The sequence below is a fragment of the Pungitius pungitius genome, chromosome 20 (genome assembly GCF_949316345.1).
Source record: "Pungitius pungitius chromosome 20, fPunPun2.1, whole genome shotgun sequence".
NCBI classification, from domain to species: Eukaryota; Metazoa; Chordata; class Actinopteri; order Perciformes; family Gasterosteidae; genus Pungitius; species Pungitius pungitius.
Window position 1 is genome coordinate 9607684 of NC_084919.1, and position 17071 is coordinate 9624754.

The 17071-nt window shown below is 43.9% G+C and overlaps 1 protein-coding gene and 1 long non-coding RNA gene across 5 annotated transcripts; one reads left to right on the forward strand and one right to left on the reverse strand.

Moving 5' to 3' along the window:
• Window positions 1-1398: 1398 nt before the first annotated feature.
• On the reverse strand, window positions 1399-16266 carry armc2 (armadillo repeat containing 2). Of its 4 annotated transcripts, none has more exons than XM_037448647.2 (18): window positions 16043-16266; window positions 14919-15105; window positions 14768-14840; window positions 14345-14528; window positions 13718-13835; window positions 11420-11487; window positions 10716-10823; window positions 9631-9824; window positions 9421-9523; window positions 9106-9314; window positions 8301-8446; window positions 7197-7296; window positions 5506-5818; window positions 3903-4025; window positions 3647-3760; window positions 3139-3271; window positions 2192-2346; window positions 1399-2044 (listed from the first exon to the last, which is right to left on the reverse strand). In XM_037448647.2, the coding sequence occupies exons 1-18, from the start codon at window positions 16050-16052 to the stop codon at window positions 1911-1913; spliced, it is 2472 nt and encodes an 823-aa protein (XP_037304544.2). In that variant the 5' UTR covers window positions 16053-16266; the 3' UTR covers window positions 1399-1910. The 4 variants fall into 4 exon arrangements, with proteins under 4 accessions (XP_037304544.2, XP_037304541.2, XP_037304543.2 ...); XM_037448644.2 differs by having other exon boundaries at window positions 14919-15178; XM_037448646.2 differs by having other exon boundaries at window positions 11420-11484; window positions 14919-16266.
• Window positions 11780-15047, forward strand: LOC119194545 (uncharacterized). Its single transcript, XR_005114151.2, has 3 exons — window positions 11780-12004; window positions 14384-14531; window positions 14901-15047. It is a non-coding gene; the product is annotated as an uncharacterized LOC119194545 (long non-coding RNA).
• Window positions 16267-17071: the final 805 nt, after the last annotated feature.

The window sequence follows — 17071 nt, forward strand, 5'->3', positions numbered from 1 at the left end:
TGTTCCCGTTTCTCGGGGTCGGGGCGGGCCGACTGCGGTTCGAGTAGCTGTCGGACACAAAAGGTTGTAGCTGTGCTTTTTTTTCCCTGCTGGGGGAAGTCTAACCAGTGCAAAAGCAGCTTTTAAAAAAAAAAAAAATGAGCAGGGGTGTGAAACCTCTTTTGTTTTTTGTTTACTAAAACCAGTAAAGTGCTGGGTTTTGAGGGTTGATTGAGCAAATCAGACAAATGAATGAGTGAGTGATGAGGAGGGCGATAAAAAGAATGGTACATTTGGAAGTGGTTTGAGAGGAAGGACGTTTTTATTTTCCAAACTTCCGACTGTCAGTTACTGGCACTTTTTAAAAAAAAAAATCAAAACACACAAAAAGGATAAAATAAAAAAATAAACTATGATATTGATTTTTTTTTTGTGTATCATTGGTAATTTTCTTTTGTAACAATCTGATTTCACTCCATCATCAAAGATGTTGTGTTAACGGTCACGGCACAATCTGTGTCGCCATCTGCTCACTTCTTGTGTTCAGGTGTAGGAAGTCAAATAAGATGACTCATGAAACAATATCTTATTCAAACTCTTTTTGTTCCAAAGTAAACTCAGCTGTTAACAGATGACCTCATCAAGAGTTGGCTAAATTACATCTCACCGTATCAGAAGTGTGTGACTACCTGGGAGCCAGGTAATAGTTCCCGGGGCGCTATCATCATCATCATCATCATCATCCAAGTCGCTTTAGTTAATGGCCAACATTCGTATTAAGATTAAAGGGGAATTTCCCCCAGGAACCCTCAGCGCTCTTCCCCGCTCGCCTCCACCTCACACCTTGGCTGGGAAAAGTCCTTCACCTCCCGGCTGAGGTGGTCTGAAGTTCAGGGTGTTCCCCATCGAGGCTGCGGAAGCCCGTCGATACGCAATCGCCACGAGAAGCTCGCCACCCAGCTGCCTTCACGTTTCATTGGCGTTCCCACACTATACGTGGAATAACATCAGTTCAGCAACATCCATATCAGCCAGTCAGCTGTCCTTCAAATCAACCCGAGAAATTCTACGTAGAGAACAATGTTTGTTAGCTTTGGCTTTTTAAACATTGTGGTTGTTTTAAGGTCACTATTTTGAAAACTGAGGGAACTTAGTTTTCTTTTCCTGTTTTCTTTTTTTTAATTTTTACATTAAGTGCCGTTTTGAATTTGTTTCGTTGTGGTTTTGAAATGCTGTACTGAAGGCTACTTGGTGTTACTTGTAAGCACTGCCTGGCCCCATATCTGTGTAATAATAAAGGCTTTGAGAAGCACAAATGTTTTCAGACCTACTTCTGCTTTATTATGTACAAGTTCCAATGTCACACAGTGTACTGACATTATTCTAGGTCAGTCAGCTGTTTTCAAAACAGAGAAGAGCCTTTACAACACAGCAAGTTTACAAAGCGGATCAAGTCTGTTACATAAAAGTGCAAAGAGCTTGTATTCAATTATCCCCGTACATGTGAAGGTACCCATAGATGAAGGCTTACGGGAATTAAAGTGCATTAATGCAGATCTTATTTATAAAGTCTACACTAATTAGACATAATTTGGTAATTTTCACATTGAAAGAGCTTTGCCCTGCTTCTTATTTGTTGTGTCATGTTCAATGCCATCAGTCACACAGGAGAGCGAGCATGTGGACGGACGGATTAGAAGTGGATTTCACTGCAGCATTTGTTTGAGATGTTTTTAAAAGGTGTTCTTTTTAGGCCTTGAAAGCATCCAATATAAATCACTTTGACTTGTGTTACCTGCCTCACCCTTTGAAAACAAACTGCAGCACCTTCCAGCCACTGGAGGGGAGTTATCCGCCGTTAGCATGTAGACTGGGTTTAAGTCTAAAACCTCTATGACAGCATAACACTCTTAACGCCATGTCCCATCTTGTCAGGCCGTCTGGTCCGGAGGCTGGAGCGTCTTCATCAGTTTCTGAGCGACTGGAAGGAACTCTAACTCCCAGCATGCCCTGTGGGAGTCCCTCATGTCGTCATCCTCTATCCACTTCAGAGCCTCCTCTTCATCTAACACAAATAAGAGCAAAGTTAGAGGCTTTGGGTTTATTGTGAATACCTCTAATGGAATCAGTGTCCCTCCTTTTCCCCTGAGGGTTGGGGATGAGAGAAAGAGAACGTCCACCTTTCCCTGTTATGTAAGGATGGTGTACCAACCTAAATATGTGGTGAGGATCTCCAGCAGAGACTCCCTCTCCTGTGAGTCCAGCAGCTTCTCTGGGCCACAGCTGATCATGTTCCACAACGCCTGACAGACCTGGCCCACCAGCTGCCAATCACCTGGCCCGAAGTCTCTCAGACAGTCCACAAGCCTGATCGCACACGCACACACACACACACACACACACACACACATTGCGTGACTCAAAGGAGAGGGATTCACATGACCGGCAGGTTTGTGGGCATTAGCTCCACTTCATTGAACCTACATCTGAAAGACAACTGTGTGTGTGTGTGTGTGTGTGTGTAAAGAGGAAGTTGAAATGTAAATGTTCAAACAATGCTAAATTTAGGGAGTGAGTTTTAGTTGTAGTTATGCTTAATTATATCACAAGTGTATACAAATACATTGAATTTTGATGATTAAAGGCATCTTATTCATGTTAGTGGTGTTGATGCAACCGGTGATACCTTTGCAAAAAGTTTCATATTCAAGTAATATTCCAACAACTTGAGAAAGATGAAAACACTTCCTTTTTTTGGTGAGAGACGGATGAGAACAAGATGTCACTTTCATATCGGCCTGCTAAATACAAAGCTGAGTAGGCAGATAGCTTAGCTTAGCATAAAGACCAGAAACACTGGGCCTGACCGAAGGATACAGTCAAATTTAATTTAGAGATAAATCTAAAAAACGCAATAGGTTTATGCATTAGAAATCATGGATTCTGTTTCCTTCAAACTTAAGAGGGAAAAGGTGTGACCTCATATTGGCAAATGACAAGTGTTCAACAAACAGCGCCACTATTTCTCTTTTCTGATGCAAAGCCATTGTTTTATGTTTGTAGCAATTCCCACTGGCATAACATTCATTTTACAATAATTATAGAGGTGTCTCCAAATGATATCAGTTATTTACACACACATTCTGCATTAGTCCTTACTTGGCTATTGCTCCCTCCACGGAGAGACTGACCCTGTTGGGAGGGTCCTGAGCCAAGTTGGTGAGGACCCCGCAGGCTGAAATACACATCTCAGTGCTTTTTGAGTCGAGCAGTGTCACGACAAACTGGTGCACTGAGAGAGAGACAGAGAGCGGAGAATGAAGATGTTGTGAGGGAGCAGACGAGGACAATGTAGATAAGAGGGCAGCTATCACCAGAGTCAGCAGACAAGTTCATCCTGACTGTAGCTGGCCTTGCAGATAAGTCCAGATGCATATTGTACTGGGCATTCTGTATAGTTCAGTACATGAATGATAACACTTATGCATGTTTACATACACCTTTTTATCCTATTGCACTGTTAGGCCTGGACTTTCTTTAATTCTAACATGACAACTTTTACCAAATTTCCAGAAAGAGTTGTTGATTACTCTATTGATTAAACGAAATAGCAATGATTATCATGTCGGATATTTGTTTTGTGTGTCTGTTTGTGTCCGTCGTATACCTTTGTTTTGCATGATAAAGTCCCGTACATTCTTGGACTGTGACAGATTTCCGTACACACGGGTGGCCTCAAGCATGGCGTCCATGCTGGAACCGAGCACCAACTTTAACATCACTGAAGAAAAAAGAAAGTGCGCAGACGGAAAAGGGAAAGGGAATTGAAAACAAGCCAGAAAAATTTGAGGGAGGGGAGTTGTTCAATCATTGTATTCATTATAATCATTGTATGTTGAATCATTTTAGTCTTTTAGTCTTACGCTTTGCCATGGAAAGTTGACTGTGTCTCAACACAGAGCTGTCCTCCTGGTAGAAGGACAGGTTGTTGATGGTGGCAGCCACATTCACCAACAGCTCCTCGCTTTCCCGCACACACCTCAGCTCTGTCACAATAACACAAAATGGAAAACCACTGCTAAGCTTAACCTTGAATTAACATTATTTACAACAGCTTTCTTGAAGTAGATGTCCTTTATTTTTCCCTTTAAAAAATATAAATACAAATATAAAATACAGCCAACAAGGGAGCGTCAGCATTGACCTTCAAAATATTTCTGTCCTCTTCTCACTCATTTCCCGTTGGGAAATTATCATTACAACTTTCTATTGACTTGTAAAAAACCTGTGCAATTACAGAGCATTTGAAATATACAGCTCTTCCCAAAACCAGGTGAATCCAGGTGAAAACTTCTTAACATGTTGAAAAAAAGGAGAATATAAAGTAAGAGCATTGATATCCCATCAACTTTAACTTGGATTGTATAACTGGTTTATAGGAATGGTATTAACAGGTTGGTTACATGAATTTGCAAGTGCAATGTGAATGTAAATAAAGCTAGTTAATTATTAATTTACTGATAAATAGAACAATTACAGGACTGTTTTTATAAATGTATGCATGCAACAAAAAAATCCATTGCACATCACAGCTTGGGCAACACTCAATATCATAAAAGGAGCTGTCACCTGTGGTTCTTGCTTGATATAGATGGTTTGGTCATGAGCTGGCATTCAAAAGGTCAATGTGACCCAAGTCAACCAGCCATGGCACTGTGAGCAGCGTGTGCTCAGTCATAAATCGCGGATGTTGCGGTCGGTGTCAACAGGTGTCACACAGAATTTTGTTTCTGCCTCTGACTAGAAATGTTGCTTTGGTGTGTGTGTGTGTGTGTGTGTGTGTCATAGCTCTGTAATGTAAAGCAACACCGCATGTCTTTGACTTGATCAAAGCAGCTGTCACCCCAACGCAGCTTTCTCTCTTTTTCGCTTGCGTTGCCTTTTTTTTATTATCTTCAATTACTTCATCTGACCCTCTGGCTTACATCTCAAACACCTCCTTATTTGGATAGTCTTCTTTTTTGCACACATTTGTTGTCTGTTGTGTTTATCTAATATTCTCTCCCAACTGCCGTGTGTGTGCGTTTCGGAGGCGGGCAACAGACAAATCGAGAGTTTCACAACCACCTGCGTATCAGTTCAACCCGTCTTGAAACCATCTAACCACATAGGAGCATTTCTGACACACACACACAAACCAAGTCGGCTGATAGAACATCCTGCCAGTTCTTCGCTCTATCAGACTTGAAGGAACCACAGGTAGACCAAAAGAGGATGTGCTGTGTATTGAACAGAAAGCACTGAAAGCAAAGCCAGCCATGGAGTGGACGTACAAACGACTGTTTGGCTGCTTTGCAGATACTGCACTCACAACGCACTAAACAACTTCAGAACTCCAGATTTCCCCACATTGCTCCTTTTGAAGGGCAGAGATATAACATGTAGGGAGCGAATCTAGCATCGTCATTGCTGTACATCTTCTACTGTTTAACCTAAGTGGTTTAAACTAACCGCCAGACTGCTCACCCAGTGTTTCCATCAGCAGCTGGATGCAGGTTGTGTTGGATGCCAGCGCTGGGCCCACAGCCGGGTGGATGCACATGTTGGCCAGCACCCTGACCAGCTTCACCAGCACGTCCTCGTCCTGCTGCACTTTCCCCGGAGGGGCCCGAGGCTCGCCGAGGGAAGGCGTGTGTGGCGAGTCGTCCCTCCGCTGGTAGGCGTCGTACAGCTGCAGGAGCGAGCCCACGCAGCCCTCGCACCCAAAGAGCCGCCAGCGAGCCTCGTCGCTTTTGGCTGTGAGGTTCCCGAGGGTGAAAAGGAGGCGCACAACGAGATCCTGTCGGAAGGAAACGGCAAAGAGGTCTGTGATGATCCATGTGTCCCAAACATTGCGGGAAGGCCAACGTTTTTTAATGGCTGCATTGTTGCATGAATGGATCCTTTGGGGATGCTCACAGAGCTGAATGTGTTTCTGAAAAGTCTTGTCTAAAAAAGTGTCTACCTTTTGCCTCAAGTTTGATTCCTTCCTGTGATCCCAGGCTGTCACAACAGTGAGGGCCAAGGCAGGCCCACTAATGTCACAGCAGTGACAGGTAGCTTCCCCAACTCGCCAAAATGTCCACCTACTTGTTGTACGTGTTGAACTGTTCCCAGCTGACGTTTCATTGTACTTTTGCTCAAATTTGACACTTAAACCAGTTTATTCTGCCGCTGCTAAAGGGCGATGAATTCAAACGTCTTGTTTTGTCTGATCCAAAAAAACAATGAAAGAAATATGATTAGCATTAAAAGCTGGAAATAGGCAATGTTCGACCCATTTGCTTGATGGTTATAATATAAAGATCATATTTTTTTAGCATAGTTCCTGCATATTTTGTAAAAGGAAAAAGGTTTCTGAGCCACATTAGATCATATGGGACATGTGTTGCAATATCAGGCTCCAGATCTGCAGCACAGTGAGCCTGCCTCGCCAAGTGACGCTCATTTCTCCCAGAGGGTTCATAGCTGTGTAGACATGTTTGAAGGTAACTACGCCCTAACCAGTCAGTTATCACACACTTGCTGCGAAAACGGGGACAAATGACACCCTGTGCGTCACTGGTGTATCCCGACTCCACTTAATAAATAACACGGGGAGCAGGTGACCCGAGAACACACTATTTCCTCCCATGAACCACCACTGACATTGCTATTAGGACAGGACGGACTGTCCAAGGGCGAGGTGCTTATTACATGTATTGCTGTCCAGTACGTGTGTGTGTGGGTGTGTATTTGTAGGCGTGTGTTTATTTCCAGTGAGATTAAGAACACATGTCAGTCATATATGATTGCCAAAGTCCCACCCCTTTCTGCCTCTTTCCTATGACTCCTCCCCTCAACCTCTGCATCACCTCAACTGTATTTATCTACTCAAGCTCACCTCATATTTTTACTTGTTCTCCTCCCCCCGTCCCTCCCCCCCGTCCCTACCTCCGCCCCCTCCCTCCGCCCCTTTCCTTGACTTACTCAGGCCCTCTGGAGATGATTAAATGTCAAAACACACACAAGAAAGACAGCCGAATGTTTTGTGCCGATGGACACAATGTTCTCGGACTTGCTCTCGGGGTAAACACGTCGAGTGGATGACATCAGGATTTGCCTGAGATGTTGTCTTTGCTTCTTCCTAATATACACAGACTCAAACACACAAAGCGGGAGGAGGCACGTCGACTCACCTGTTTTTGGTGATGTTTGTTCAGCAGATCTAAAAATAGTTGGTAGCAGTTGGGGGTCTGGGCCAGAGCGAGGCGGCACTCCGAGTAAGAGGAGAGTTTACTGAGGGAGAGAGGGGACAACAAATACCACTGACTATCCCGCTCACTGGCTGCGCCTCCATGTTGACTTATTCCTGAGATTTAAAATCAACACTGCTAATGGATAAGTTTCTCTGGGCTGGGATTCAACAATAATTCTTTCATCATATTGTTTCGTGTTGGTTTATATTGATTGATTTCTAAGAAAATAACACATTATCCTTCTTGGAAGTTAAATGTTACGTTGTGTGACAAACAATAAAAGGCATTGTTGTTTTCGCTGCTACAATCTGACCTGGTCTGGTATGACCAGTGGCTAATGTGGCTAATATTAGCTAATGTTGGAAAGCTTTGGGAGATCTAACTGATCATTTCGTGTGAGTATTTGCTGCTTTACTAGTGTTACAAAAGTTGCATTTGAACTATTGTACGGTTATTTTTTCTTTCCGAGCACCTGCATGTCTCATGAATCCCAGTTTTATGTTATTTCAGATTAGTCTAACCTTGGATGTGCCTTTTGTAAACAAGGCACAACAGTAGGCCCAGTATTTGTATTTTCTCGGAGCTTGTGTGACTTAAAAGCACCTTACTGGTGTATTCTTCTAATTCTGGGTGAGCAACACAACATCTCACTTGTGTTAGTTAAAGTCTAGATGTGATTGTTTTGAATAGACCAAAGGTCTGCGCTCGAGTGACTTACAGCTTGCTGTGTTACCACCCTACCGTGTTCTTTTTAACGATGTCGACACAAAAACAGATGTATAATTACTCTGCCAAGGGCTATGTTTCTCTGGAAAACACTTGTTTTGCGAGAGCCAATTACAATAAAGACTCCTTGCCAGAGGGAAAAAGAAAGCACGGGGAAGTAAGAAGCAAAGCTACTGCTATGGGTTGAAGGTAAAAATCAGATAAACCATTATAACCCGCCGTCAGCTCACAGCAGGTTGGAATGGTTTGTGTTAGTGAGTTGACGTGGGCAGTAGGATGATATAGAAGTGATGCTCAAGCTTAGTGCATTTGTGATACCTGTATATCCTGGAAATGTTGGTGCAGATGTCCGGGTCCTTGCGGTGATCACTCAGCACCACGCAGAGCTCCGGCAGTATGGAGAAAGAGATGAACAATGGACGGGAATCAGGGTGATCCGCGAGGTTCCTCAAGGTCGCGGTTAGCTACGGAGGGTCAAAGGTCGACAGAGAAGGGTCTGAGTTTTGGACACAGATTTACTTGCTGTACCAAAGCGTCATTAATTGTGGTACTAAGGCAACACACAATGTTGGTCATGTGCTCGTTAAGCCTGGCCCGTACAGGGCGACCGGAAACTATTCAATGTGGACATAGATCATTATATCATAAAAGGGAAACAACACACGGCAGCACTGGGCCTTCTGGTAAGTCATGGTCTGCGTATTACCCTTTTCTAACAGCATACTGAGTTTCGTTGAATACAGATAAATAATGGTTTGCTCGGGCCAACTTGTGCAGTTAGCAGTGATTACTTGCGGAAGAGTGAAGCACTGTGTGTTTTAGAATGAATTGCCACCAAAAACATAAACCAGACATGAACAAAAATATCTCTGTGAATGTCTACATCGTCCAAAAAACACATGAAGAACATTAATTAAATTGTGCTCCTCCATATTGATCTTGGACACTTCTTTTACAACCCGCAGAGTCAAACTGTGGAGAAAGTATGACTTACCGTGTAAACAGGAGTAAATGCTTCCACCAGTAGTGGTACAAAAGCCGTTGGTTTGCATCAAAGAACTAATAAATCATTCAAAACAATTGTAAATATCCTGTAAACTCTCTCTTGCAGAGCCTGACACACCTGGACAAGGATGTGCCCTGCTATTGTGATGTCTGCCGCCGTGCGGAGCCTCTGGATGAGTTTCTGAGCCACACCGACGCAGTTCTTCTCTAGCAGAAGTCTGAGGATTGCACCGTTTCCTGAAAGAAATTTCAGAGTCCCAACACAGTACAGCAAAGCTTCTCCAGATGTGGACACATCTTCGTTGTTCAAAATGCCCAGAAAGGAATCTAGACACACAGAAAAAAGAAATCCATATTGTTCAAGAGAAAAACCTTGGCAATGCAATGACCTGGTTAAGAGGTTAAAAGCGTTGTGACCTAGAATAGCGTTCACCTATGATAGAGCTGTTCTGGAAAAGGATGTCGTTGCTCTCCCTCCGGCTGATCTGGAAGATGAGCTTACAGATGTTAAGCAGGTTGTTTCCACTGACACACAGCTGGAAAAACAATTGCAGAATAAAAACACACACAATTTCAATATTTAGTGCCCATAAGAAGCCCCCCCCCCCCCCCCCCCCCCGTGGCAGACATGCTGAGGACTCACGGCGAGGCAGAGCTCAGCGATGTGCAGGTTGAGCGGTGCAGAGTTGAGGTCGATGAGGCGGAACAGCGTTCGAAGTATCCCCGACCGCCTCTTACAGCGCCGGCCGAGCATGTCCGCCTCGGCCAAGGTGCCATGGAGACCGTCGCACAAATCACACAGTCGGTCCACCGAGCCCTCCGGGCCGCCTGGCACCGCTAGAAGGCCGGTATTTTTGAAAGAAAGCCGTGTCATATTCAGGGCACCATGTCAAACATTCGCAGAGAAAGCAAATATCCCGAAATGAAAACACCTTCCCGTGGGTGCTGGGAATGAGTGATGTTTGGTGTGTTTTGTTTTATGTACTGTACGTGCAATATGCTGTGGCTGTACTGCAAGGTGTGGATTTACCATTAGCACGAGGGACTTGAGGTTAGATCCTCAACATCAATAATGCCTCGGTCGGCAGCAACGTAACCCTCCCCACCCTTTTTTTTTTCCTAAGAAGCAGCTTTGTGTTTTCAATGACCAGATGCGGGGGAACAATTCGGCAACAGGCAGCTGCGATCTTGACGCAGAGGAAGAGACAGGGTGGAGTCTTTTCCTTGTTTTTTGAGGTAAAATAAATGTTTTCCCTGCATAAATAGCAGGGTACGGCCATTACTATAAAAGGTTGGCTGCAGTCTCACTGTCAACATTTCACTGCAATTTCCCACAGAATCTGAAAGGTGTTTTATGCATGAGCTGGAAGGCACTTGCTAGAATAAATATTTAATATTTATTTTTCAAATGAATTTTCCGTTAAAATTGTAGAGTGTTAAAATATTTAGAGCCATATATTTCATTTCATGGCTGCCAGAATGCAGCTCCAGTTTAAGACAATTGGATGCCAAACAAATCACAAATTACTATTTTGTTTTGTTTCTTCAGAGGTGGAAAAGTGTGTTTTCATTTGGCAGGACTTGACATGACTCTCTGTATCTATCTGTTTATGCTGAAAACCTGTTAGACGAAGATAACATGCCATTTTTTAGTTGTACTGTGAGATGAATGGATCCGGTCAAGTCTTTGACTTTTTCTAATTGGCTTTCTACTTGAATTGCCCGTACCTGCAGCCACACTCTCCAGCTGTTGGAGACGAGGAGCAATCATATTATTCCACACCGATGACTCTGCATCCTCCTCTGTGCTTAATGCCTTGTCTCTGTTCCCCTGCTCTGAAATGTTGAAAGAGAATTAGTCACTATTGCACATTATTGACTAAATTAGAACCAAAAGTGTAAGTTTAACAAAATTGACTGACAAATCCTCAGCTACAGTGGAAATGAGCGACGAGCAAGGTTCACAAGTTCATCGTCTTAAAATATACCAGCAGGAAGATTCATGCCACAATGAAAGGTCACAATCCACAGTAACACTTCCTCTGATCTCTGTTTCTGTACAGTATGCACCTTTTTTCTGGTTCACATTTGCATACCCTCTTTCTGGTGTGATGCAGGAAACTTTTTTTGCCCAAACCCACAGCCCTCTCTGCTATTGGCTGGCTGAACAACACACCCCAATCAAAGTTTTGACATTCAAAAGAGGGTGTTCAGTTACCGGGGGAGAAGCGGGCCTTTAGGGTTCGTGAAATAGCCATAGTCTTATTATAATGAGAACCACTTGGGTTGATTTCAGTTTGAGTGCACAAAATAGATAACAAATACTAAAATCACTGAATGGTGGAGTGGTATATTTTTATTTGACACGCTGTCAAAACTTTACCAAATAAAAACCACCTCAAAGAAGGCTCAATTAGTGTATCCGGACAAACCTGTTCTCTGTTCTGCAGTGCACTCTGGGAGTCCAACGCCGGAGGCAACACCCGGCTGCTTTATTCTACTGGAGCACAAAGACAGAGTCTAGTTACATCACATTTAGAAAACGAGACGTGCGTGACTGCGTACTAGAATCATTTCATTTGATTGATTTTGGCAACTCACTCGTGCAGAAATGAGATTAAGAGTAAAACTTTTTTTTTAAAGGATGCATTGTGTCAAAGAAAATGAAAAGTTTATGACTTTTTATTCGTTCAAAGGCCACTAGGTGTCACTGTTGCAGCAGACGTTGAGACTTGTGTGCACTCACTTATCAGTAATGTGCGCGTGTTTGCACCTTTGCATGCGGGCACATGCGTCTGTGCGTGTGTGCGCGCGCGCGTGCGCCTGTTTTAGCGTGGCTGCTTGCAAGTGTTTGTGTCGGTGTGAACCTGCAGGCGTGTGCGCCGTTGTGCATCACAAACTGCTGCGATCCCCAACAGACAGGAACTAGGAGCTCAGGTCTGTGGGCAGCTTGGTTAAAGCCGTTCATGCCTCGTCACCGTGAGCCGTCTCCACCGCCTCTGTGCAGCTACCGTAAAGTGCGTCAGAAACACACAGCCCTTGGCATGCCGCGTGTTGTGGCTTGCCCTCTGCATGTCACCTGTTTTTTTTTATCTTAACTCTTTGAATGTCCCTGTTTACTCTTGACATACAAAATGAATGACTCAATGCAACCATAAAGTCTGTAAAAAAGGACAGGTAGTGATACTTATAACTACTTGTTGTGTGACTAAAATAACTGTTCAGGGTAGATCAACACAAGCAGCGTGGTGAGTGAACTTTATGATTTACTTCACAAACTCCTCAGTTAAATGTGAATCGGCCTCAGAAAATATGAGAAAGTGCAATCATTATCGTGTTGCTAGGACTCTGAAGGCTCTGCAAAGATATCAGAACAGATGGCTGACTCTCATGACGCTTACTGAGCTTTCACACTCAGGTGAGCCTCTGGCTTTGCTGACAGCTATGAGACTGAAAATGCTATTGTAAAAATGTCTCTGTTTCATTCTATTGGAGCATCACTAGCAGGTTTTGCTTGATCGCATTAGCATTGATATACAGTATGCGGCTGTGACTATGGAGTGCACTTTCATTTTGGTAGAGATTATAGTGATTGGAATAAAGTGGCACGCGGGGCATATGCAGCCGGCCAAAGGATGTTGCAGAGAATGTCAGAGAGGCCGCTTTGGCTCTGTGTGATAGGATTAGGAGCCCGATAATAAGGACTCTTTGTGTGATGCTGCATTCTCCGAGACATGACCTCATCCCTGTCTTAGGCCTGGCCAGTGCACTGCAGTCGCAACACACGCTGCTGCCAGCCTTGCCCAGATGGGCAACCAAATCTAATAGAGAGCCATTTGGAGCCATGAAGCTCTGGCTTATTGGAGAAAACGAGCCTAGTGGATGTCTAATCTTTATATCTCATCCAACTCCTCATATTAATCTGTCATGCTGTGTCTACTTTCACTGTACTTGTGTCTTGAATATCTCTGATTTCACTCTGTTTGGTTCTGTCTAATGTAGTTTTATCAAAGATCATCGCAACAAAACTGCTTGAGAACCTCTGACCCAGCACCAATCGAGGAGTCTTTAAGCTTCTAGCTTCTTAAATCATGAAATGATCACAGCCTCGTGGGACTTCTCTTTGTCGGCAACAAGTTACATAAACATTGCATGTTAACTCGGCTCTTGTGCTGTGGGCAGCTCAGATTTCCTGTTAAAGTGTTTTATTGTCCCCTCCCCGCCCGCCCCACCGCCCCCTCCACTACAGCCTCAGCTGCCTAACCCAATCGATATAGGCGGATGGGTCGTAGCGACGGCCTCCGACACCACGCCCAAAATGAAGCCCCCCCGTATCGAGACGCGGCTGATGAGGTCGGCACATAAAAGCAGCGCTTTCTGTACTGTGAAAGTGTGAAAGCTGTCACGTGATGGTAGTGATAGATTGAGGTGGTTTCTAACTGAAGATGAGACCAAAATATAGCGCACGGTGAGTCAGTTGCTGATGTAACTGACGCCATCAGCTGTCAGTGGCTCCATGTATCTAAAATAAAACGCCATCAATTAAACGGGGGAGGAGGGGGAGTTTTTAAAGAAAGGCCAAAATGGGAGGCACAATGGACTCCGTCTTGTAACGGCTACCACTGCAACCTCTGCGTGGCTGTAAAATCAAGTCACACTGTCACTTGGGGTGGGGGGGCAGACAAGAGAGTAGGACGGATCCTGCAAGTCAAATAGAGGCCGGTCCGTACCTTTCACTTGATGTTCTGCGGGGGCCTGGTTTGCGGGGGCCCTCGGTTTTGTCTGTACCGGGGGGTCGTTTAGCTGACAGCTGCTTTTGTCCTGCACTTGGATTAGATTGTTCTTTACCTAAACACACAGAAAGGATGTGGCAATAAGTTATTTACGGGTTTCCGCTACGTGACGCGGCAGCGATCGTGCTGGTTTCACAAGCTAAAAGTACATTTGTGAACTGCGTGCACGTGGGCTCAATTCACACAGGTTGTTTCCAAATTGATTTAATGCGTTTTAAACATCCTCATCATCCGTCTGCATTGCTCCAAATGGTGAAGCAGATTTGCAAGACAAGGTTTAAGAGAGAGAGCGAGAGCACTCATTTCTCACTCAAAGCAGCAGCAGCAAATCATGTTTTTCACACAGCTCAACAGAAAATAATGTAAATCAGGTATAAAGTCAGCAGGTGAATGGCTCCACTTATTTCCCCTTTGAGAGAACTGCTCTCGCGCTCGTGCTTTACTGGTGTGCGACACGTGAAATAAATGGAGAGTGGTTTTATTTTTTATTTTCTACCTCTTTTACAAATGCCCCGTCTAACACCTTCTCTCACTAGCCTTTTAATGTGAGCAATCCAGACTTACAGCCATATTTGTTCTCACTGTCTTTGTGTCCCTCCACAGGGGACAACGCGGTGAGCGATCCAGTCCGGAGGAGGCGGGCTCGCATCCCTGGCGGCCCCTTCTTCACCTCCAGTGGGGCACTCGGGGTTTTGGGAAAGGACCTGAATGGATCCTCAGCATCACAGAGGACGGGAAACTTTGGCTTCTGGTACGACACAAACACATTGGTGGAATATGGCGTGAACAATGATCCAAAACATAGTATTATATATTAGAATCCCATTTATTAAAATAGGCTTTCACGTTGGTGTACGGAGGAATATTTCTCCTACTTTTTTCAGTTTTCACAGTAATAGTAAAAATATCAAAAGACATTATTGAAACATAAATACACTATTTGAGCCACCACATACAGAATAGGTGTGTGTGTGTTGGATAACTTACATGGTCGAGAGGTGAGAGGCGTGTCCCTGAACCCGGCCTCGAATCAGGTGCATCAAAATTTTGAGCATGAAGACTGAAGTAAAAAAAAAGAAGATAAAAGTTAATTACTCCAAAAAAAATGCTTGGGATTCAGGTGACGTTTTGGACTAACCTAAAGGCAGATGGTGGTCTGCTGTCACGGACAGAGCTCGCTCCAAAAAGTTGGCGGTGCCCGTCTCTGGGAGTGAATGGTCGCTGGGTGGACTGGACCCGAAGGGACCGCCTGGCTTCACTGACAATTTCCGCACTTGTTCTCCTCACTGGGTTGCGCCGTGGAATGAAGGGGCTGCAAACCTCACCTTTTCCATTCATAGAGGCCATTTGGGCAAATGTAACATTCGCCAAGACGGTTGAATCAAATGAGGATCATGCCTGGACGGAACATGAATAGCGGGTGTAAAATGCATCGGAGGTGGCAATGAATGACATTTGAAGCTTGACAAGCAGTGATGAAAGATTTACCTCTACCATCTACCATCTTACCATCTACCGCCTTTGGACAACTTAATTTGTAATGTGAAACTGCTCATCGTAAAGAAGATTACTCCATACCATTGTAACAACGAGTCTGTTTAATTGCAATAGTTGCAATGCATCATATTACACATGGTATTTAGAAAATCCATGTAAATCTACAAGGCAGCTATAACTGCCTTTATGAACATAAGGTAAAAAGTGAAACATTTCCTTTGAAATGTGGTGAAGTATAAAGTAGCAAAGTACCTTAAATAGTGTAGGAGGCTACATTGCTCCACCAGGTCCAACAGTGAACCCAAATAGAATAGAGAGCATCCTAACAATGGCTGTAAAAATGGACCTGCACGTTTATGACCGTTAATCACGTTGGTAAAATGCAATACAAACCAAATAATCATGGTTACATTTTGATTATTTAAAGAATAAGTCAAAAGTACAACCCCCCCCCCTTGGTTAATTCGGTTGTTTTCTGATAACTTCGCGTGCCAGTGAATTACACTCTTGCGCGTTCACGCTGCGTCTCCATGGTGACCAAATGACGCTGTGATAGTTTGGACAACAAACCCAATATACAAAATAGCCGTTGCATTCAAAACGTACGCACAAACCTGAGATTATTATTCTCAGTGAGAGGAAATGAAACCTTGCATCCTGTAGCAAGTGTAGCCAACTGAAAAATGACCCGATGAGCGGTGAGATGCAGGAAGCGGGTGCGTCCATATACACTTTAACAGGTATTTAAGCAAAGAAAACACCTACCGTGGAACATAATCTCACTGGGTGGCAGATGGGAGGGTTATTGCTCTTTACCTCAGCTCCCATAGAAAAACAAAACAATTATAACATCAGCAAATGGTTGAAAATTATTACGTTTTTCAGCCTGCGTCCTGCAGCGAGCTACTCCGACGTGCACGAGCTTGACTTAATGGCACTCTGGCGCGACCCCGTCACGCGCGTTACCTCGAGGGGTAAAAGTCGGATGCAAACTTGCACGACAAAACTGATGATAAGGAGCTATTTGCAATGAGAAAGATGGTTATTTAAGAACTGCAGCGTATTGCACTGCTGCTTTTTGAAATGTTAGCTAAGCTTTGAGGAAGTAGTGGAAATAGTAGTTTTTTTATTGTTTATCTATCTTGTCATAGCTGGCTCGAGCTATGCCAAAACATCAGGAGCAGGAGACAGTTTACAAGATGAAAGGAATACATGTTTATTAAATTATAACCCTAACAAAAAGAACTTCAATAATAAACTGAAATCACATATCCAAAAGCCATAAGGATCCTATGAGGTGGGTAGTCAGTAAGTCAGTGTTGTAAGTGTGGATGTGTGACAAAATGGTGTGGTGCGTGTATGCATGAAGAGAATAATTCAACACAACTGAAAACGCATGGAGAATACTGCCGGAGCGAAGGCCGGGGCTGCCTCCTCTCGAGTCCCCCCCCTCCAACTGGCAGGAGCCTGGCATATATAGACCTCAGGAGAGACACCGGGCCCAGGTGCTCTCCATTAGCCATCAGGACAATGCCCCACCCAGGCTCACCTGTCGGGAGACAGTTAGGTAGGCACCATCCACACACACTCATTATGTGTGTGGGGCATCACAATCTATATAGATATATCTAAATAAATAGATAAAGATATATAAAGAAAAGATAACTATGTGTGTGTTAAATTCTGTTCATAATTGGATGAAGCAGAATAACAAAGGGTACAATTCACAATCAAACTGAAATAAACAAACACTGAATAAGAAATAGTTAACAGGCAGCTTTATTATTTGATGAA